This window comes from Papio anubis, chromosome 1, assembly GCF_008728515.1.
Source record: "Papio anubis isolate 15944 chromosome 1, Panubis1.0, whole genome shotgun sequence".
NCBI lineage: Eukaryota > Metazoa > Chordata > Mammalia > Primates > Cercopithecidae > Papio > Papio anubis.
This window is the reverse complement of record NC_044976.1, coordinates 19,083,911-19,107,025: the sequence shown is the minus strand read 5'-3', so window position 1 is coordinate 19,107,025 and position 23,115 is coordinate 19,083,911. Positions and strand designations below refer to the sequence as shown.

The window sequence follows — 23,115 nt, the reverse complement described above, 5'->3', positions numbered from 1 at the left end:
ATATGCAGCTGCCCGTGTCCACCAAGCTCTACTAAGGCATACCATACAAGGCTTGAGGGAATCATAAGAGATGGTCAACTGCGCCTCTGGAGTATTTTGCTGCTTCTGCTAGTTCAACTAGAAATGACTGAAGAGGTCTGTGAGACTTCCTTCATGAATAATAAAGCATTTAACTAGAATTTAGCACTTCTTTTAGGAGGAGGACATCTGAATTAAGTGGCAGATGGAGAAGAGTGGACAAGAAAAATGTTGTTCTGTATCTAAATCTGTACTTAAGTACAATTTTAAATTGCTCTGCTTTTGTCTTAATTATAATTGAAATGAGAATCCTCATCTCAGAAGCCCTCTAGAATATAAACTCCACGAGAAGGGACTTTTTCTGTTTTGTTCACTGCTGAATTCCCAGTGCCTAGAATGATTCTTGGCAGGTAATAGTTGTGAATGAGTAGGTAAATGCCTGAATGAAAGAATAACCAACTTGAAAGAGTTTCTTTTATGCCCTGAGACTGTAGTTTTGTTACGTTTTATCTGTGCTATGGGAGACATGCCTACTTCAGCTACAAAGAATGGCACTAAAGGCAGATTTTTAAGCATTCTGTGTACTGTTATTCCAGGTACAGAGCTTGTAGTATTGCCACTTTAAGTGTTTAAAAGCAAAACATGAGGAGAATGACGGGACCGAGAATAGGAAGAGACACTGAGAGAAAAAGAGAGGCAGTTAAATCTCATAAAAAATAAAGCCTGGAATTGCAGACATGACAAGTCGGCCGTGGGCAACAGCGAGTGGCCGGTCAACTGGAGAAGGAGGGACTTGTAACTGTCCTGATGGAAGATTTTATAATGTGTTGAAGAAAAAAATGATCAGAGATAACTTATACTTTCATAACTGACCACTCCCTTTTGAATCATGTGCTTATCCTAAAACTATACCTCTTCAGGTATATCTAACAGAGATCCATTTTGATAGATGTGTTCATAGTATGCAGAGTATTATGTACAGTTTTGGCAGGTTAAATTGCCTAAGATCATAATATAACCACTGATAGAAAATAGTATATCACCATGGGCCTGAGAGTTATGTTGGTTTATTAAACAATGTTTTAAAATTGCTGTATTGCTATTTACTTCACATTTAAGAGCAAACCGTCCTTGGCCAGGAGTAGTGGCACATGCCTATAATCCCAGCTACTCAAGAGACAGGTGGGAGGATCACTTGAGCCCCAGAGTTTGAGACCAGCCTTGGAAACATAGGGAGACACTGTCTCCAAAAATAAAATTTTTTTAAGAGTAAACTATCCTCTAGAAACCGGAGTTTTAGAGCTAGCACAGAGGTGTCACTTGCTTACATTATACTATTCATTATAAATACGTTACTTCATACTAGCACATGATTTGGGGGCAAAATTACTACTGGGCCATGGATTACCATTAACATCTTTATGTTCTGAGACAGCATTGAAAATCCTGAACATGCCAAGCCAAGGCCAGGATTTATTCCATTTTCATTTCTGTTTGATTACCATAATTACCACACTGCTGAGAGCCCTTGATGATTCTCTACAATTTGATCCTTTTGGGGATAAGCATGTCCACCCTCAATACTAACAAATATGTCAGCAGTATAGGCCACGTTGCTTGAAGAAAATTACTACCTGATGCTGATAACATTCATATCTAAGATTGCTGAGTGACCTGTGTGTGAATGGCTCTCATTACACTGATGCCACATTGTTAGTTTACTACTGTGTAAAAATAAAAAGGTAGGTGCTTTCTAGTGAATTCAGCTTATCAAGCAGCCTTACTAAAACATTCTCACCGACTCCCTTGCTCCCTGAGAAAAAGAAATCCGTCCCAAACAACCCATTTAAACCCACACATTTTAGTGTTGATCGTGGACTGTTAAGTGAAAATTGTAGTTGTCTAAATAGATCCTTTTCTCACTGTCACATACTACCTTTCATTCTTGCTATTATCCATGATCATATTTGCATGCATCTGCCTTGTCCACTGTTGTGTCTCTGAAAAATCATAGTTTCAAGCCCTCTTACTATAATTGTATTAGGAGGTGTAAGAGGTGGGTGGGGGGCGGTAACTAGGTTTAGTTGAGGTCATGAGGGTGGAGCCCACACAATGGGATTAGTGCCCTTAGAAGAGGAAACACCTGAGCTGTTTCTCTCCCTGTCATGTAAGGATACAGTGAGAAGTCAGCCGTTTAAGAGCCAGGAAGAGGGTCCTCACCAAGAACTTAATCTGCCGGTACCTTGATTTTGAACTTCTCAGCTTTCACAACTGTGAGAAATAAACTTCCATTGTTTAAGCCACCCTGTCTATGGTATTTTGTTATAGCAGCCCAAGCAGATTAAGATATCCACTCTTCATGTTCTGTTCCAACTAACCAATCTCAGTGGGTCTCCTGACCACCCAGTGTCCAGCAGACAAGTTCTCACTTACAGCCCTATCAAATTTACCATCTCCTAAGGACAAAAAAAGAAAGAAAGAAAATCACCATGAATCACTATTCTCAGAGGATATGTTCTCACTGGCCCCTTTCCATATTTCTACAGCCCTGTCAACCATCCCCAGAGGATATTAAGGTCACATTCCAAAACAAGTCTTCAAGGAGCTGTGTAGCTAGGTATTCATTCATTCAGAGATACATTTTTGTAAATCTGTAGTCATTCTGCTTGTTATTCAGTTTTAATACTTCCATGTGAATATATCTGAAAAGTTTATGCATGATTACATGTTCTTTATGCCCCTATTCATGTGAAATTTCTCTTGACCATCATTTTGGGATAGCAGACTTTTTGTTTCTCTTGCATTTTGTGATTTCCTCTTTACTGCTTAGTGAGCTAACTTTGCTTTATCCTTTCTTTGATAGCTATGTTATTACGATATAGGTTACTCTTAATGTTTAATCATAGGCCTGTCAAATGGAGCTTCAGGTGTTAAATATAGCTATACTAGTTGTTTATTGGGCCCTTACTGTGTGTCAGCCACTATTTGTTTCCTTAGATACCTCATTTGATCCTCCCAATAACACCTCCTAAGAGATAGATATAATACCTTACCCCATTTTTGAAATAGAGGTTTGGTGAAACTGAGTAATTTGGCCAAAGTCAAATTACATGGCAGAGCTGGGATTGTGACTATGTCCAGAGCTCCCTTTTCAACAGCTGTTTTATCATGTTCCTTAATCTATAATCATTTTGGAATATCTCATTCTGCAGGTGTAAGGACTGAGGTTTGATGAGGTAACTTGCTCAAATTCACGTAGTAGATTAAATGAAAGAGCTGGGATTCAGTTTCTGATGTTGTGACTCAGATTCCAGCACTCTTTCGATTTCAGTTACAGCTTACTTTTCTGTGGCTTATTAAAGTGCTTCTATGCTGAATGCTCAAGCTGCCCTCTCAGTTGGACATAGAGACTGTGCCTCCCTTGTTTTAGATGATGAAACTGAAACTTGGATTAAAAGAATTGCCTTTGTTTACATAGCAAGTAAGCAAAACTTTTGATCCTTAACTCAGCTCTTTTAAAATAGTCTTCCCTACACTTCTCACCATATGGCAGTGCTTAGATTTTCATGTTGTTTGTTGTCCTCATTTCTCCCAGTTTCTACACAGTAAATCTGTAATGTAGGAAACATCTCTTTAGAGATGATAGATTGTGGGCTGGACTATTATTTTCTTATCAGTCAGTTATGCACTTAATGTCAATACTGATGATGGAGGTAAATACGCCAAGAGATGATAGATTGTGGGCTGGACTATTATTTTCTTATCAGTCAGTTATGCACTTAATGTCAATACTGATGATGGAGGTAAATACGCCAAGATGCTGGCTAGGATTTTGTGGCTGGTTTAACTTATGTTCCTATAAAGCAGTAAATTGGATATAACTGCTGATTTTTAGAACCTTTAGTTCTAAAATTTAATGTCATGTTGGTGCTCTATTGTATGCCACCCTGCTTTTGAATATACTTCTTGGTTCTCTTTTGTATTTCTTAGTCCATTATTGTGTATTCTGGGTCTTATATAAGAGAAGGTAGAATCAACTTTTGGCTTTTGCTTTGGAAAACTCTTGCTTTCATGTAGCGTTTCTTTTCTTGAAGGCTGACTTGTGTGACTTTAGAGTAGGCCTGACTGTGAAATGATCTATAGTTGCTTGCATTTATGTAGCCTAAATTTGGAGTTAAGGATACAGTAGCCTTTTCTTTGGTTGTCTAAAAAATTATCTGAAGATGTTCCCCTCTTCCTAAGATAATGTTTCCTACCGAAAGGAAATATGCAATGTAGCACGTGGTTGAGTATAACTGGACCTGTTAAATGATCTTTCATACATGATAGGGAATACATTGGAGAGTGTGGCATCAGTTCTAGTACAGATATTCTATAGCATCATCATCCTCAGTTCTCAGTAAGTTTTTCTAGCCATCCAGCCTTGATCAGCAGCTGACCAAGTTCATTCTGGTTGATAACATTAATTATTTTGTGAGTATGAATGCAGTGTACCCTATTTTCACAAAGATCTTCCATTATACATAGGGCAAAGACCATGCATACATTCCAGAACTTTGGAAGCCACTTTGTGATCCCAGAAAAACTGTTGTATCATATAATGAAATAGCTGTTCAAAATGGTGCTCAGAGGGATGTCATCTGTACATTAGAATATTTTAGTAGAATCCCTGCTGCAGGCTACTATCTTTATATTCTAAATATGTTCATAAGAATGTCTCTGTGTTTGGTTACAAGTAACCTTGAGCTATTACAACTATTAGAAAACAATTATTGTTGGATTTGGATGGAAACCTTGTAAGGATGTTGCTTCCAAACTTTTGGAGAACTAGTATATTCTCATGGCACATAAGCAATAAGCAATAAACATACTATATTTATAGTCAAGGTAAGTACTAACATTATAACATTCCCCAATGGAAAGATATATCAGAAATCCCCCAGTATCCCAACTTCTGCATAAATGCAATAAGGATCTCATCTACAACAGTTTTGTGATAGCCAGCAAATTCTCCCTTGTCTTATGTCATTTCTGTGTGTCCTATTAAACCAAAATACTTACTACAATGGTACTTCTTAAAAAAAGAAGTAATAACTCTACACAGTTTTTTTTTTTTTAAAGTAAGGTCTAGATAAGTTCAGGGTTATAGTTGCAATGATATGACAAGGATTTCCATGTCAGCTAGAAGCATGGCTAAAAAAAAAGTACATTTATATGAGAGGAATGTCTGTCTTTTCTAAATAAAATTTAAAACATATTACTATTGAATCATGAAATGCCTGAAGCTATATTGTTTGCCTCTTATAGAATGCTTGCCTGTGGTTCAGTCAGCATATTTCATACAGTAAAGCAAACAAATATTTGTAATGTCTTTAAGTAATCTTGTTGCTTTTCTTTATTTTCCTGTCTGGATGTAGCTGAAAGTACCCATGGCAGACAAGCCTGGTAACACCGTGAATTTCCGGAAGCTGCTACTGAACCGTTGCCAGAAGGAGTTTGAAAAAGATAAAGCAGATGATGATGTCTTTGAGAAGAAGCAGAAAGAACTTGAGGCTGCCAGTGCTGTAAGTATTTTCATAGAAAGACAGTGCTTGTACACTTTGAGCACTGTAAAGGAGAAATTTCAGGAAGCTAGATACAGCATCTCCCTGCTACGTTAAGAGGGACCTATTGCCTTTTTCATGTTGAAACAACATATTAATGTTTAGGGGAATGCTTTGTTCCTTTTAGTGTCTAATATAGGGGACAGTTCAATTTTCCATGCCAGCGATTCAATCTAAGCCTGAGTGAGGTCACTGAATTCCAAAAATCTGAAATGGATGGGTATAGTTCAGTTTTCTGAGGAGTAGATTCACACTTGCTATTAGATTCTCCAGGGCATCTGACCCCTAGAAAGAGTGAAGACCATGAATCTCAGTGTTTATTGTGCAGTACAGCTTTCATCATCAAGATGCTATTATTCCTCCTTATACAACAGCCAGAGGAGAGGACCAGGCTTCATGATGAACTGGAAGAAGCCAAGGACAAAGCCCGGCGGAGATCCATTGGCAACATCAAGTTTATTGGAGAACTCTTTAAACTCAAAATGCTGACTGAAGCCATCATGCACGACTGTGTGGTGAAGCTGCTAAAGAACCATGATGAAGAATCCCTGGAGTGCCTGTGTCGCCTGCTCACCACCATTGGCAAAGACCTGGACTTTGAAAAAGCAAAGGTAAAAATCTAGAAGCTCAGAAACCTTCACAAAGGCTCCTTGTCAGTTGCAAAAGAACTTAGACTGCAAACAAAATAGTTCTGTCTTGTCCCAAAGGTCTAGGCTGTTTATTTTTCTTCTTTTGCCCATCTCATTGTCAGTGTTCAACCATCGTGCTCCTTACATTTCCATTAGAGTCAGAGGTGAAGAGGGCCCCAAATTGTGTAAAAGCCAGTTTGTAGATTCTTCAGATTATTTGTCTCATATTCTTTTTTCTTCTTCTGTAACCATTTGACAATTTGGGAACAGAAATACGAAAAGGAAAACTACTATGGCCTAAGGGTAATGCAGAAATGAAGACCCAGCAGTAGCTTCTAAAGTTTATACTCTAATTGATGACACAGCTATCTAACCATAATATAAGAAATCATTAAAAATACTATAGTAATATGTGCTGTTTAAGGGTTAGAGAAATTAGAAATGTTTCAAAGAAATAATGTCAGAAATGCTCCATAACATCTAATTCAGCTAGGATTATGCTTAGCTGTGAGAGAAAACCCAGTGGTTTATACAGGATTGAGGTTTATTTCTTATTTATGTAAACAAAGTTCAGAGGTAAGTCCTTTCAGCTTAACATTCTGTGACTCCTAAAGTGTAACCCTTGTCCTAATCACTCTCACCAGAGAAGGTAGGAAAAGGGGCAAAAGACACAACCACCTCTCTCTGTGTGTGTGTCTCTCTCTCTCTCACTTTTTTTTTTTAAGTAACAGGGTCGGCCGGGCACGGTGGCTCACGCTTGTAATCCCAGCACTTTGAGAGGCTGAGGCGGGCAAATCCTGAGGTCGGGAGTGCGTGACCAGCCTGACCAACATAGAGAAATCCCGTCTCTACTAAAAATACAAAATTAGCCAGGCGTGGTGGTGCATGCCTGTAATCCCAGCTCCTCGGGAGGCTGAGACAGGAGAATTGCCTGAACCTGGGAGATGGAGGTTGCAGTGAGCCATCGCACTCCAGCCTGGACAACAGGAGCGAAACTCCCTCTCAAAAAAAAAAAAGAAAAAAAAAAGTAACAGGGTCTTGCCCTGTCATCCAATTTTTTTTCTTTTTGTTTTACTTTTTGTAGAGATGAGGGGTCTCACTTAGTTGCCCAGGCTGGTCTTAAACTCCTGGCTTCAAGCAATCCTCTTGCCTTGGCCTCCCTAATTGCTAGGATTACAGGTATGAGTCACTATGCCTAGCCCATTGGGTCTCTTTAGGAAGGCCATAGGAAGCTATAGCATAACATTTCCATTTATATTAGTGCCTGTAATTAATCACATGACCAAAGCCAGCTGCCAGGAGCCTAGAAAAATGTAGTCTTTATTTTAGGTGGTCATATGAACAACTAAAAATTCTACCACATGGCCAGGCAGAGTGACTCATACCTATAATCCTAATACTTTGGGAGGCTGAGGCAGAAGGATTGCTTGAGCTCAGCAGTTTGAGACCAGCCTGGGTAACATAGTGAGATTTCATATCTCAAAAAAATCATACACACAGAAAAATTTAGCTAAGTATAGTGGCATATGCCTGTGGTCCCAGCTACTTGGGAAGCTGAGGCAGAAGGATGACTTAAGCCCAGAAGATTGAGGCTGCAGTGAGCCATAATTGACCCACTGCACTCACAACTGGGTGACAGAACAAGACTCTGTCTCAAAAAAATAAAAATAAAAATTCTACCACATTATATTTTCGCTATAAGTTGATATTCCTAGACCATTTTAAAAACTACATGGGCTGGACGCAGTGACTAATGCCTGAAATTCCAGCACTTTGAGAGACCAAGGCTGGAGGATCACTTGAGCCCAGGAGTTCAAGACCAGCCTGAGCAACATAATGAGACCCCATCTCTACAAAAACTTAAAAGATTAGCCAGGCATGGTGGCATGTTCCTGTAGTCCCAGCTACTCTAGAGGCTGGGGTGGGATCGGTTGACCCTGAGAGGTCTAAGCTGCAGTGAGCTGTGATTGTGCCACTGCACTCCATCCTGGGCAACAGAGTGAGACCCCATCTCTAAGAAAATAAATAGATAACTACATAAATAAATAACTGTAACATGGGAAAATTACATTTAAGTTTCTCAGACAGGAGTACTAATGATTTTGTCTCTTGCAGCCACGTATGGACCAGTACTTTAATCAGATGGAGAAAATTGTGAAAGAAAGAAAAACCTCATCTAGGATTCGGTTCATGCTTCAAGATGTAATAGACCTAAGGCTGGTGAGTGGGGAAAAAAAATAATAATAAGCTTACTGGTCCAGTGTCTTTAAAGGAATTGGACTGGGGAAGGATGTCCTGTGTTTACATGTGTAAAGTCAGTGCTTTTGCTTCAGGACTTTCAGAACTTGAATTGGCAAACTTTCAGTGGGAGAGTTCTGAGGAAGGACAGAAGTCCTATTGCCAGTTACGTGCTGCTTCTCCTTACTCCGATTATCAAACCATATTTTGTTTTTGCTTTGTTTTTCTTTTTGTTTGTTTGTTTTGTTTTTCTTGAGACAGAGTCTCACTCTGTCGCCCAGGCTGGAGTGCAGTGGCTCAGTTTCAGCTCACTGCAACCTCCGCCTCCCAGGTTCAGGTGATTCTACTGCCTCAGCCTCCCAAGTAGCTGGGATTACCAGCACATGTCCCCACACCTGGGCAATTTTTGTAATTTTAGTAGAGATGGGGTTTCACGCTGTTGGCCAGGCTGGTCTGGAACTCCTGACCTCAAGCCTCCCAAAGTGCTGGGATTACAGGAGTGAGCCACTGTGCCCAGCCACTTGCAATTTTGTAATCAGCCATTCTGAATTCAAACTCCATTCAAATTTAAATTCAATTAAATTTAGTCTTTGTATGCTAAATAATCAGCAAGTCTCATCTCTACAGTAAATACATTTAACTCTCTGAGCCTTACATTTTTAATCTCTAAAATGAGGATGTTGCCTGCCTTGTAGATTTGTTGTAAAGAGTCAATGGAATAATTATGTAAGGTGCCCAGCTCAGATATTGGTGTTTTCTTCTCTTTCGTTTTTCCTGTGACCCTGCTATTCTGCTGCTGTTTTTGTTTCGTTTTGTTTTGTATTTTCTCATTTCTCTTACCAGGTGCTGTTTTTGTTACTACTACTTTTCTCTTTTTTAAGTTTAACTCCTACAGGGAGTTACTCTTTTGTAAGTTTCACTCCGACAGGGAATATACTACATCACTAGAGAAAGTGAACAAAGCCCTACCTCTTATTTCTCCTCCACCCAGGCCAGATAGCATTGATAATGATTCTTTATCTTGCTGAGACTACATGTGATCTTACGATCCTTCATATTACGAAAGCCACCACCAGTTGATCAGAATTTGCATTCTGATTTAAACCTGTTTCCCATTCTTGCCTCTAGCTAATATAAATAAATATTAAAAATGTCTCCACCCATGTTATCAGCCACTTCTACTTATATCAGATTTTGGGACTGTTATTAGGGAGAGAAGGGAGAAGTATAATTATAAAGTGACAACTTATTTTGTCCTTAATACAGGGGATAACCAAAGGGCAGAGTGGTGTGGACCTTTGTGTAGAATATCAGAATCATGATATTGGAGAAAGAAAAGCAGGAGTCATCCTTGACTTAGAACCCCTATGGAGTTGGTATGATCTGAGTAGTAATCCCACAGATTAAGGCAAGGCCAAGAAATCCTCGTCATTTTTACTTTTCTCTCCTCCTTTCAAATGTACAAAATACTGATACAGATAAAATCTGTCTAGTCCACAGAGAAATATATGCCATGCTTAAAAATGTAATAATAAATTTGGGCCATCTTTCACCCTGTTCTTTGTATGCATTGGCTATTGGAATATGTAGTATACAGTTGGTCAGGTTTGATTGAGAAGATTTTAATTCTTTAGCTCTAATCCTAAACTGCTCATAGTGTCATCTATAAGATACATGAGAAACTACCATAATACAGCTTTTGTAGGTATTTCGTACTTTTCCAGTAGTAAAAATTACAAATTTTTAAATTTTAAAAAATTTTCAGTTATCTGGCAGATAACCTTACTTTCTACTTTTGTAGTGCAATTGGGTATCTCGAAGAGCAGATCAAGGGCCTAAAACTATCGAACAGATTCACAAAGAAGCTAAAATAGAAGAACAAGAAGAGCAAAGGAAGGTCCAGCAGCTCATGACCAAAGAGAAGAGAAGACCAGGTGAGGCCAGAATCCACCAGGGTTTAGAGAACTTGGAAGTTTCACGAATACATATTAAGAATTATCTATTTTTAGGTGTAAAATGAGATCAGAAAGAATAGCCCAAAGAATAGAGTGGTGATTGTTAGGTGAAGCAGTTTCACCTGAAGAGTAAAGTTATTGAGTAAAAGTTGAGAATGCAGGAACAAAACATGATTTCTTTCACTACTTAAATGCCAGTAAGCAGTAAGACTTTATTGAGCATCTTCTGTATACTCTGAATTGGTGAGACTAGAAAAAGAAGTGGAAAATGTAGTTACTTCCCTCTCAAAGTGTACAGTTTATCTGGTAAGGTAAAACTTTTGACAAGCAAAAGAGGAACATTTGTTAAGCAAATGGAAGTTAGTATCAATTATGAAATGTATTCTCCATTAAGTGTTAAAATTTAGAGGAAAAGAAGAGAGACAGAAAGCTGAAAGAAAACTTTATTTAAGAAAGGGGGCCGAGTGCGGTGGCTCACGCCTGTAATCCCAGCACTTTGGGAGGCCGAGGCGGGTGGATCACAAGGTCAGGAGATCGAGACCATCCTGGCTAACACAGTGAAACCCCATCTCTATTAAAAATACAAAAAAATTAGCCGGGCATAGTGGCAGGTGCCTGTAGTCCCAGCTACTCGGGAGGCTGAGGCAGGAGAACGGCATGAACGCAGGAGGCGGAGCTTGTAGTGAGCCGAGATCGCGCCACTGCACTCCAGCCTGGGCGGCAGAGCGAGACTCCGTCTCCAAAAAAAAAAGAAAGGGGCACTTTGTAGCAGGCTGTGCACGGTGGCTCATGCCTGTAATCCCAGCACTTCGGGAGCCTGAGGTGGGTGGATCATTTGTGGTCAGGAGTTTGAGACCAGCCTGACCAACATGGTGAAACCTCATCTCTACTAAAAAATTTGCTGGACATAGTGATGTGTGCCTGTAGTCCCAGATACTCAGGAGTCTGAGGCAGGAGAATCACTTGAACCCAGGAGTTGGAGGTTGCAGTGAGCCGCAATTGCACCACTGCACTCCAGCCTGGGGAACAGAGTGAGGCTACATCTCAAAAAAATTAACAAATAAATAAAAAGAAAGAGACATGCAAAAAAAGTGAAAGATGAAATAGAAGGCATTTTAAACCTGAGACAATAGTCCATTTACTGAGTTTAGGAACACTGGAAAAGAAAACCTTTTTCAGAGGGAAATGATAATTTTCTGGCTGACAGTAAATACTTTGTAACCATTAGTTATTGTCACAGACACAGTAGAGCTTATAGTGAAATTGTTAGGAGAGATGAATTCTGCAGAGAAGAAAATTTACTTTTAAGTTTCTTGAGATACCACACTTACCTTCCTCACTCTAGTACCTAGTGCAGTGCCTTTTGGGTAATATCTTTTATTTATCATTGAACCAGATTGAGAGGGAAAAGGAGTAGATATCAAAGCCTAATTCATGGAGGATATTCACATATGACTAAAGGAAGAAAAGAACTCTTGGAAAAGTGACAGATAAGAGCAAGTGGAGAGAAAGGACTAAGATACAAGTGTCATAGAAACAAGGAAGAAGCAAGTCTGTTTATGATCAGTAATATCAGATAGCACAGAGAAAATCACGAAGTATGTTAGGACCAGAAAAGCTTTTGGATAGACAGGTGATCTTTCAATTTATTAATTCATTCAGCAAGTATTTATTGTCTGTCACTTAAAAAGGCACACAAAGTCTTTTCCATCATGTAACTTACATCTTATGGTAGAGGGGAGAGAGGAGACAATAAATAATAAATACTTAAAGAAAATATATCATTTGTCAAATAAATGTGTAGAAAAAGAAAGGAGAAGGGACTAGGGAGTGCAAATCTTGGCAAGTAGGGTGCAGTTTTAAATAGGAAAATTGGGGAAACTATAAAAGTTGGTATTGTTTGAGCAAAGACCTGAAGCAAGTGAGGGTGTTAAATCATGTGGAAATATGGGGAAAGATACTTAGGCAAAGGGAGTAGTAAGTACAAAGACCCTGAAGCAGCATTTTCAAGGAACAGCAAGGGGGCCAGTGCAGCTGAACCTAAGAAGGGCCTGATGTGGAGAGTGGTAGAAGATGGGGACTGAGAGGCAACAGGAGCCAGACTATTTAGAGGCCATTTGTAAGGAATCTTCTCTTTTTCTCTGAATGAGATAGAAAGGTATCAGAAGTGTTTTGAACAAAAAAGTGCAGAATCTTGTACTTTACTAGAATCACACTGGCTGCCATGATGAGCACAGCTGAAGGTAGAAGCAGGAAGGCCAAAACAGGTCTCTACAGTAATCTAGGAAAGGGGTGTTGGTGGCTTAAACAAAACTGCTAATGTTGTTAGTAGATTCTGAATATATTGTGTAGGTTTAACTCACAAGGTTTACTGACAAAAATTGGATGTGAAGTGTGAAAGAGGAGTCAAGGTTTTCCACTTGAGCAGCTGAAATGTTGGAGAAGCAGGTTTGGGAAATAATCAAAGCATACTTCTGTCATTTGACCCCATTAAATACAATATACTTTAGAATAAATAATTTCCATCTGACTTCTCCCAAAGTGTTCTAGTCATTAATTCTGTGAATACTGGATTTGGCCCCTGCCTTCTCCAGCACCAGATATTCATTTGTGTCAGTTGTTTGTTTGTAGGTCGGTAATGTTTCATGGGTGAGCCAAAATAAGCCGTGCTTCTGCATGTATTTTCCTGCTGTGGGATTAAAGATACTGTCATCAATGCTTTAACAGCTTCTGTTGTCTTTCTTCTTGGTTTTGATGAAAATATTGCTCACTCTTTCAGTGTCCAACTGACTTGAGACAGATGAGAGACTGACACTCTGTTGTCTTTGCAGGTGTCCAGAGAGTGGATGAAGGTGGGTGGAACACCGTACAAGGGGCCAAGAACAGTCGGGTACTGGACCCCTCAAAATTCCTAAAAATCACTAAGGTGAGTCTGACATTTAAAGTACAATTTACACTCTCCTTTGATGCCTTTGATATTAAACACACACACACACACACAAAATTTACAATAGTTGCAAAACATGAGTCTCAAAAGTACTTATTTATGTAAAACAGCAATATTGCAAATCCGTGGGGTGGTTATTTTTTAATGCATTTTTCTTCAAGTTGCTATTGATCAATGTATTCTACATACTCATTTCTGCTTCTATAAGGGTTTACTAAAGAGGGAAAGACTAGGTTACTTCTTAGACATAAGATGCTTAATATAGGAGAGGTAATAAAGATATTTTAGAAGCCTAAGTCAATTGCAGACTTTTACACAATGTATCCATAGCTCTGGGGAAAAAAGCAGTCACCTGTTTAAACCTTACCGTGAAAGATTTGCCTTATCCAAGGCCTAAAGGAAACCACAGAGGGCCTGCTAGAAATCATTCTGTAATAAGGATTTAATAGACTCTGCTTTCCTCTCTTTTGAGTCTGTGGGCAGTAAGAGGAAAAAACTCTCTAGCAGATATTTTCAGCAGTAAAAGTTGATCATGTAAGTAGAATGAAGAACTTTGGAGAATGTAGAGAAAGCAGTATTAAATATGATAAGAGGCCGGGCACGGTGGCTCAAGCCTGTAATCCCAGCACTTTGGGAGGCCGAGACGGGCGGATCACAAGGTCAGGAGATCGAGACCATCCTGGCTAACATGGTGAAACCCCGTCTCTACTAAAAAATACAAAAAAATAGCCGGGCGAAGTGGCGGGCGCCTGTAGTCCCAGCTACTCGGGAGGCTGAGGCAGGAGAATGGCGTAAACCCGGGAGGCGGAGCTTGCAGTGAGCTGAGATCCGGCCACTGCACTCCAGCCTGGGCAACAGAGCGAGACTCCGTCTCAAAAAAAAAAAAAAAAAAAAAAAATATGATAAGAGTGGAAACTTCTAAAGTCCAGTGGGTTTTCCAATTTGCAAGTCTAGTTTGATCCTTATACTTTCCATAGTTCTGAAAATTGGCACCCTGCTAGCAAAATACTGAAGACAATCAAAACTAATGTGAAAATACTACATGAAAGAAGATAACTGACAAGAAGTATTAAGAAAAATCTTTAAGAAAATTGGAATAGGCCGGGCGTGGTGGCTCAAGCCTGTAATCCCAGCACTTTGGGAGGCCGAGACGGGCGGATCACAAGGTCAGGAGATCGAGACCATCCTGGCTAACACAGTGAAACCCTGTCTCTACTAAAAAATACAAAAAACTAGCCCGGCGAGGTGGCGGGTGCCTGTAGTCCCAGCTACTCGGGAGGCTGAGGCAGGAGAATGGCATAAACCTGGGAGGCGGAGCTTGCAGCGAGCTGAGATCCAGCCACTGCACTTCAGCCTGGGCTACAGAGCGAGACTCCGTCTCAAAAAAAAAAAAAAAAAAGAAAAAAGAAAATTGGAATAAAATGGGCTATGTCATTTACATCTCACAGTTTTGTCGAAGCTTTGCTTCATGATAGAAAATTCTCCCTCTGGATCTCTCTTAATAATATAGTTAGCTAGGATCCTTTTCTCCAAGATTCTGGTACTTTCTTCTAGTTGTTTATATCTCAGAGCAAGAATTCCATTGCTGAATACAGTTTGAGTCTTACCATCTCCATTTCCATCTAGAGACAGTTTTAACCAAAAGTTTATGTTTAAAGAAATCCTCCAGCATTTTGAAAAATGTGTCAGTATTTAATAACAACATTTGTATTTTTAAATATTATGTTTTCCGTGCTTGGATACTATAAAAACAATGCTGGTATCAAATCTCCAACATTACTACTTTAATATTTTTAAGTATGTAAATTGTTAATAAACTTTGTGTATTCAGATAGTTATACTGGAGATACTATACATGAGTATCCTAGAACAAAACCATTAAATATATTTATTGTTAATTGGGAGAGGTTTGTGTGAAAGCACATTATATAGCATAGCAACATATTATGAGCTGTCAGAACATAGAAATATCTTTTTTACAAAGAGCTACATTACAGCTTTTATGTTATATTTATTTTATAATAATATAATGCATACAGTGTAATTTTATTTCACTTGTAGTAAAGGTGTGCTTGGAAGATTAAACATGAGATATCAGGCACCTTAACTTCCTACGCTCCCTGCCTAACATTCAAATGTCTTTCTTCTTATTCTTTGTTGAATACTCACATCCCACTGCCTATCTCTAGCCCCAACATGAAATTTTTGTGTCTGTTGATCTGTGTTCTGACAGTCATGTAAAGATACTAATGAATTAATTTTGTGGTATTTGTATTTTTTTCTTTTTAAAATTAATGGGTAGTGTACAAGAAGAATGATTAGAAACTGCTTATTACAGTTAGCAAATTCATAAACCATCTTAAATAGGAGGACCTGGATGCATTCTCTAGACCAAACAGTATTTTATAGAAACTGGAGTCCAAGGAAGTGCTTCAGGGGCTACATGGATCCCAGTTTAATGAGAACAGCTCCAATTTCTGTTTCTATTAAATTGGCATTCCAAACAAATTTTTTGTTGCTATAATTGGTTCTACTTCACTGAAGAAGAAAAAAAATAAAAGAAAAACTATTCTTCTAGAATATTTCCTATAACTGACTTGTGGTCTCTTATGTTACAGCCTACAATTGATGAAAAAATTCAGCTGGTACCTAAAGCACAGCTAGGCAGCTGGGGAAAAGGCAGCAGTGGTGGAGCAAAGGCAAGCGAGACTGGTAAGTGTGCAGTGTCCCTCCTCAAACCTGGCTGTGGCTTGTTAGCATTCACCTCACTGCACATTCCCATAGTCATCGAATGATGGTTTTAGGGAAAGATGTGTAGACTAATCATGCCTAAAATTTTATTGGTAGCCCTTTCCTTTCAACATAGATCCTTTCTCAGGATCCTTAAATAATTTTAAGCATTAAAAAAAAAAAATTTCAGTTCATTCATTTAGGCTAATTAAGACCTTTGTTTATTGATTTATTTTTATTTTATTTATTTACTTTTTTGAGATTGGATCCTGCTGTGTCACCCAGGCTGGAGTGTAGTGGCATGATCACAGCTCACCACAGCCTCAACCTCCTAGGTTCAAGCAATCTTCCTGCCTCAGTCTCCTGAGTAGCTGGGACTACGGGCACACGCCATCACACCTGACTGATTTTTTTTTTTTTTTTTTTTTTTTGTAGAGATAGAGTCTCACTGTGTTGTCTAGGCTAGTCTTGCACTCCTGGGCTCCAGTGATCCTCCCACCTTGGCCTCCTGAGTGCTGGGATTACAGTTATGAGCCACACTCAGCCACTAAGACCTTAATTTTTTAGGTTCCTTTTTGTAGTTGTTGACAAATTTAATATAGCTAGAGAAACTACTGGGACCTCAAATTAAAAGGGAAACTCATTATGTTGAGGAAAGAATCTTAATATGCAGGTGCATTTACTGTAATTTTAGGGAGTTATAAAAGAATAAAGAAATATTGTTCAAAATCTTTTTTGAAAATCAGATTTTGAGAGATTTGACCTGAACTCCAAAGATGTTTGGATCATCAGAAACACATCCTATTAACTGAGGAAGCCCAATGGAAAGAACAAAAAAATTCAGTGTTAACCTACTTCCCATATGTCCCTTCTACTAAGTAATTTCAGCCTTTTTTCTTTAAATTTTAAAAAATGTCATTATTCAGTAAAACCCACATGCTTATTTGTACACACATGAGATTGAAGCATTTGTGTTGGTTAGCTTTGTTAAAGTTTTATTCTGTTTTTGCTTGCCTTCTTCCTCTATTTGCCACTCCCACCCGTTTACTATGTTCTTAAAGGAACGAATGGTTGTAATAAATGAAGACTTCTAAACTCTCTGTTACATGCAAATTCCTTCTAACACTTTGCTTCTCAGAATATGGTTGAGGGACCAGGAGACTGGCATCACCTAAGCTTGTTAGGAGTGCCTGGTCTCAGGCCTCACCCAGGGATGCAGATGACTGATTATTTGCATTTTAGTCATGTGATTTGTATTTTTTTCTAAATCCTTGACATGTGTAGATGCCTTACGGTCAAGTGCTTCCAGTTTAAACAGATTCTCTGCCCTGCAACCTCCAGCACCCTCAGGGTCCACGCCATCCACGCCTGTAGAGTTTGATTCCCGAAGGACCATAACTAGGTGAGAACCCTGCTTTTTATGTCTACCCAAGGCCAGCCTGCTTGCCAGTATGTGTGGCAAGATAGGAACAAGGATTCTGATAGTAATCCTTATAGATGCATTCCTTTTATTCCTAAAGTTGATTTCCTTCTTTAATCTTCACACACACTATAATTTCTAAGATAGGAACATAATTGGGTGGTGGATTTGGGATGGGATGGGAGGGAAGGGATTCTTTTTTTTTTTCTTTTTTTGAGATGGGGTCTTGTACTGTCGCCCAGGCTGGAGTGCAGTGGCATGATTTTGGCTCACTGCAAGCTCCACCTCCTGGGTTCACGCCATTCTCCTGCCTCAGCCTCCCGAGTAGCTGGGACTTCAGGCACCGGCCACCACGCCCGGCTAATTTTTTGTACTTTCAGTAGAGACGGGGTTTCACCGTGTTAGCCGGGATGATCTTGATCATCTCTTGACCTTGTGATCTGCCCTCCTCGGCCTCCCAAAGTGCTGGGATTACAGGCGTGAGCCACTGTGCCTGGCTGGGAGGGAAGGGATTCTTAAGAAAACTAGGCCCACCCAAACAGCGCTGGAGGCATGTCTAGGGGCTCCCCAAGCTAATCCTCCAGATACTCTAGAAGCATCTAGCATTCTCAACTATGGGAATTAAAGAACGTGACAATCCACCCATACATTTCTCTGTCACAGTGTTCTTCACATTATATTTGAGGTTTTCCTTCATTTTTTTTGCTAGTCTCCATATTTCACTATCTTTCTACTTTTGCTTTTATAGGATTGTTACAGTCAAGTATTCTGTTGGCTGGTTTACATACCATGAATGGGGACCCTGTAGTGCAGTCACAAAAAACATTTTTTACATAAGCACTTTCAGAACTGAAGTTTCTTTAAGCTCTAAAACTTTTTTTTTAATTATTATTTTTTAGAGATGGCATCTTGCTATGTTGCCCAGGCTGGCATTGAACTCGTGGTCTCAGGCGATCCTCCCATCAGGCTTTTTATTATTATTATTGTAATAAGTTTGATTAGGTAGACTTTGCAAACTGTGTTACTTAATCCCTTGACTTCTTCTGAAACGAAGTATACTTAGCACAAGTCAGCTTTTCATGATGATTCAGATTGTCGTTGAGTATCACTTGTGGCGCTTTGCTCTCATAAATGTCCCCTAATGGTTCTGCTTCCTAAGCACTTGTGTATGTTCTTTCACAATAGTTAGACCATTCTCCTGCCTGAGTCTCTCCTTTTCCCTTTTAATTTGCTGCTTCTGGTCTACCATGGGCCAACAAACTGTTTGCCCAGCTGGTTAAAATTGTCTAAAAGAAGACGAAATCAGGAAATATGGAGAGTCTCTCTTAAAAGGAATAAAATATATGGCGTTAGCTAATCTAAGACAGCTTTTACTTGATTCTCAAATATTTTCCATATGTTTTAAGTTTCTAAATAAAAAGGTACCATTGTATAATCTCTAAGATAGTGATACCATGTTCTTATAATATTTGTTTCCCTTTCATTTATGTAACTCATACTTTCATCATTGTCTTCTTTTTCCTGAAAGATTTTTAAAAACTAAAATAAGAAATTGCCAAAATTAAGGCCAGGCATGGTGGCTCACGCCTGTAATCCCAGCAGTTTGGGAGGCCAAGGTGGGCAGATCACCTGAGGTCGGGAGTTCGAGACCAGTCTGATCACCATGGAGAAACCCTGTCTCTACTAAAAATACAGAATTAGCCAGGCATGGTGGTGCATGCCTGTAATCCCAGCTACTCAGGAGGCTGAGGCAAGAGAATCACTTGAACCCGGGAGGCAGAGGTTGTAGTAAGCCGAGATCACTCCATTGCACTCCAGCCTGGGCAACAAGAGTAAAACTCCATCTCAAAAAAGAAAAGAAAAAGAAGTTACCAAAATTATCACTGACTTTTTTTTGAGACAGAGTCTCACCGTCGCCCAGGCTAGAGTGTGGTGGTGCAATCTTGGCTCACTGCAACTTCCTCCTCGCAGTTTCAGGCAATTCTCGTACCTCAGCCTCCCAAGTAGCTGGGATTACAAGCACCTGGCACCAAATCCGGCTAATTTTTGTATTTTTAGTAGAGACACGGTTTCACCATGTTAACCAGGCTGGTCTTGAACTCCTGACCTCAAGTGATCTGCCCTGCTCGGCCTCCCAAAGTGCTGGGATTACAGGTGTGAGCCACCATGCTTGGCCACCACTGACATTTTAAAGTATTAAGTAGTATCGCTTCAGAGAAAAAAGTTAAAACATCTTAATAAATATTCCCTTTAAAGTACTCTTTTACTTGTTTGTTGAATAAGCAGACTTTGAAATATAGTTGGTGCCTCACACATCTAATGTTATCTGTGAAAAATTATTCTGCATACTTTCAGAAAGTCTTAGTGTTATGTTATAATTTGAATATGTAGGGGACATGGGCTTGTCTTTCCTTTGAAAAGTGTTGTTTTGTCTTTTAAGTCGTGGAAGTATGGGCAGGGAGAAGAATGATAAGCCCCTTCCATCTGCAACAGCTCGGCCAAATACTTTCATGAGGGGTGGCAGCAGTAAAGACCTGCTAGACAATCAGTCTCAAGAAGAGCAGCGGAGAGAGATGCTGGAGACCGTGAAGCAGCTCACAGGGGCTGTGGATGTGGAGAGGAACAGCACTGAGGCCGAGCGAAATAAAACAAGGGAGTCAGGTGAGAGACTTGGCTTAAACAGATGCAGATTCTGATTTGGGTTTTAAATTTGGAAGGAAAAATAAAAAGGAGACTGCCTGAGTAGATTTTAGAATCAACATATAATAGCAACACATACCAGCATCTGAAGAGTGAAAGGGCACCTCATAGTTTTATAACTGTTCTCATTCCCTAGGTATGCCTTAGCTCGACAGTTTGTAAATTTTCTCCATTCTTTATTAAATGTTATGGTGAGGAGGTCCTCCTGCTGTATTTTAAGCAATCTGAATTTCTTACAAGTCCCTGTAGCATCCCACACTTTACGTTGCTGTTAGATTGTGTATGCTGTGTAGAGCCCCTCAAATGTGTGAAAATTCTCATTATTGAGCCACTGCAAGACAAACCAAAGAGAAGGTATTAGGTTATCTTTAGTCGCCTTCATCTTCCTTGGTAACCTGTTGTTTTTTGTATGCATTTAGCATGTATATACTTAGAGGACTTGCTCAGATAATGCTCTAAAACTTGCTTCATGTATTTAACCTGTGTTTCAGTTTCCTTATCTGTTAAATGGGGATAAGTTGTACCTACCTTTTCAGGATATTATGAAAATTAAATAAGAAGTTAATACATGTAAATACTTAGAACATTACCTGATAAATACAAGGTTTTCAAAAAGTATTAAATGTTGTGATGACGAATATAGCAATGGAAAACAGTTTAAATTGAAGATTATTTTCAGCCTCTTTTAAATATTTATCATGAAGTAATTCCAGTTGTTTTTAGTATTTATATAGCTTTCTAATTTGTTTCACTATTTAAATTGTTTCTCTTAACTGTAGTCCCTAAATGGATCTCAGAGACAAATTAAAGTGTCTTCTCCCAATTGGTGTAACTTTAGATAATACAGCTTTAGGGACGTGTGACTTTTTTAAATCTGTGGTAGATACTTTTGAAATATAACAAGATAGGATATTAAAATATCTTGTGTGTAGTGAATAATGTAGCACAGCTGCTCTATGTGTTTTTATCATCTGATTCATTTGTACATTTACCAGATGCACAGTAAGTGTGAGGCACTTGATCCCTGTTCTCGGCCTTCAGTCTGCTGAGTCAGAAAGACCTTTTTTAGTAATTCCACAAAAGACACAAACTGAGAAAGGTGCTATGAAGAAAGGAATTTAGTTCTAAGAGAATACTTAGAACTATCTGGTACCAAGGAGCTATGTAGAATTAGGGCAAGGGGAGGTTTCCTTCATCTGAAGGACCCATGGGAATGAAGCAGGTTTGTAGACAGGGATGGGTGTGAAGCAGAGGAAAAGAGCACTCCAGACAGGATTACTATGAGCAAAGCTGTAGTAGGAATAGCCACGATTTGTTCAAGCAGCAGTGTGGCTCAGGCTTAGTAGCAAGCAGGGCCCTGACCTGTGCAGGATTGTGAAGACCTCGTGAACTCTTCATCTTCGAAGCAATGGGGAACAATCATAATACAGAAAGGAACAAAAAAGCTTTAAATAGGAAAGTTTATCATGTTCCTAAATCTTGTTCATTGTTATTGTAGATTATAAAGTTAGTTAGTGCAAATCTATTCTAAAACAAAAGGTTTCTGTATTCTGTTTAAATGTCTTGTATCTATTGTCTTGTAGCTATTAAATGCCTTTACTGTAAAAATAATGTAAAGTACATAATATTGTCAACCATAATCTCACTATTTTAATAGTAATTTTTATTATTTTTACTTTTCTTTGGGGGGGGCCTCTCTAATAGCAAAACCAGAAATTTCAGCAGTGTCAGCTCCTGACAAGGCTGCATTATCAGAAGAGGAAATGGAGAGGAAGTCCAAATCTATCATTGATGAATTTCTGCACATTAATGATTTTAAGGTAAATGAGATTAAAAAAAAAAAAACAAAGTCCTTTGACAGTATATAATACTTGGTTCTGGTCTAAATCAGGTGTCATTATGAACTGATAATACTTAGGTTGAGTAATCCAAGTCCTACACAATTCAGTTTGCTTAACGCTCATGCATTTCTGCCAAGTACTCTCTTTTAATTGGATGCTATAATTTACAACATAGAGTGGTGGGCAGAGAGAATGAGTACCAATCCTTCCCCACTAAAGGAAAACCAAATTGACTTCGATATTAAGGAGCAAAAACAACACATTATCATTATGAAGCATTTCTGGCACCCTGGATATAGCTGTCATGGTCTTTTTTATTTCTTTGAGACAGAGTCTTGCTCTGTTGCCCAGGCTGGAGTGCAGTGGCACAATCTCGGCTCACTGCAACCTCCACCTCCCAAGTTCAAGCAATTCTCCTACCTCACTCTCCCAAGTAGCTGGGACTACAGGTGCCTGTAACCATGCCCAGCTAATTTTTGTATTTTTAGAAGAGGTGGGGTTTCACCATTTTGGCCAGGCTGGTCTTGAACGCCTGACCTCAAATGATCCACCCACCTCGGGCTCTTTTTTTTTTTTTTTTGTTTGTTTGTTTGTTTGTTTGTTTGTTTGTTTGAGGCGGAGTCTCGCTCTGTCGCCCAGGCTGGAGTGCAGTGGCGCGACCTCGGCTCACTGCAAGCTCCGCCTCCCGGGTTCCCGCCATTCTCCTGCCTCAGCCTCCCAAGTAGCTGGGACTACAGGCGCCGCCACCATGCCCGGCTAATTTTTTTGTATTTTTAGTAGAGACGGGGTTTCATTGTGTTAGCCAGGATGGTCTCGATCTCCTGACCTCCTGATCCGCCTGTCTCGGCCTCCCAAAGTGCTGGGATTACAGGCTTGAGCCACCGCGCCCGGCCTCCACCTCGGGCTCTTAAAGTGCTGGGATTACAGGCCTGAGCCACCACACGTCCCATGCTCATGGATAGGAAGAATCACTATCATAAAAATGGCTATACTGCCCAAAGCAATTTATAGATTCGGTGCTATTCCCATTAAAC

The 23,115-nt window shown here is 39.5% G+C and overlaps 1 protein-coding gene across 27 annotated transcripts in view; it reads left to right on the top strand.

The window, feature by feature from the left end:
• The window catches only part of EIF4G3 (eukaryotic translation initiation factor 4 gamma 3), a 376,290-nt gene that overhangs the window by 317,673 nt on the left and 35,502 nt on the right, over window positions 1-23,115 (top strand). For all 27 annotated transcript variants that reach the window (XR_004183106.1, XM_021936998.2, XM_021937011.2 and 24 more), the window contains 9 exons: window positions 5,436-5,582; window positions 5,996-6,232; window positions 8,366-8,470; window positions 10,290-10,422; window positions 13,275-13,369; window positions 16,009-16,102; window positions 17,405-17,522; window positions 19,981-20,201; window positions 21,945-22,060. Coding sequence is in view for 26 of the 27 variants with exons in the window: in XM_021936998.2 (XP_021792690.1) it covers window positions 5,436-5,582; window positions 5,996-6,232; window positions 8,366-8,470; window positions 10,290-10,422; window positions 13,275-13,369; window positions 16,009-16,102; window positions 17,405-17,522; window positions 19,981-20,201; window positions 21,945-22,060 (1,266 nt within the window). In the remaining variant the exon portion in view is untranslated. The remainder of the gene's footprint in view (window positions 1-5,435; window positions 5,583-5,995; window positions 6,233-8,365; window positions 8,471-10,289; window positions 10,423-13,274; window positions 13,370-16,008; window positions 16,103-17,404; window positions 17,523-19,980; window positions 20,202-21,944; window positions 22,061-23,115) is intronic.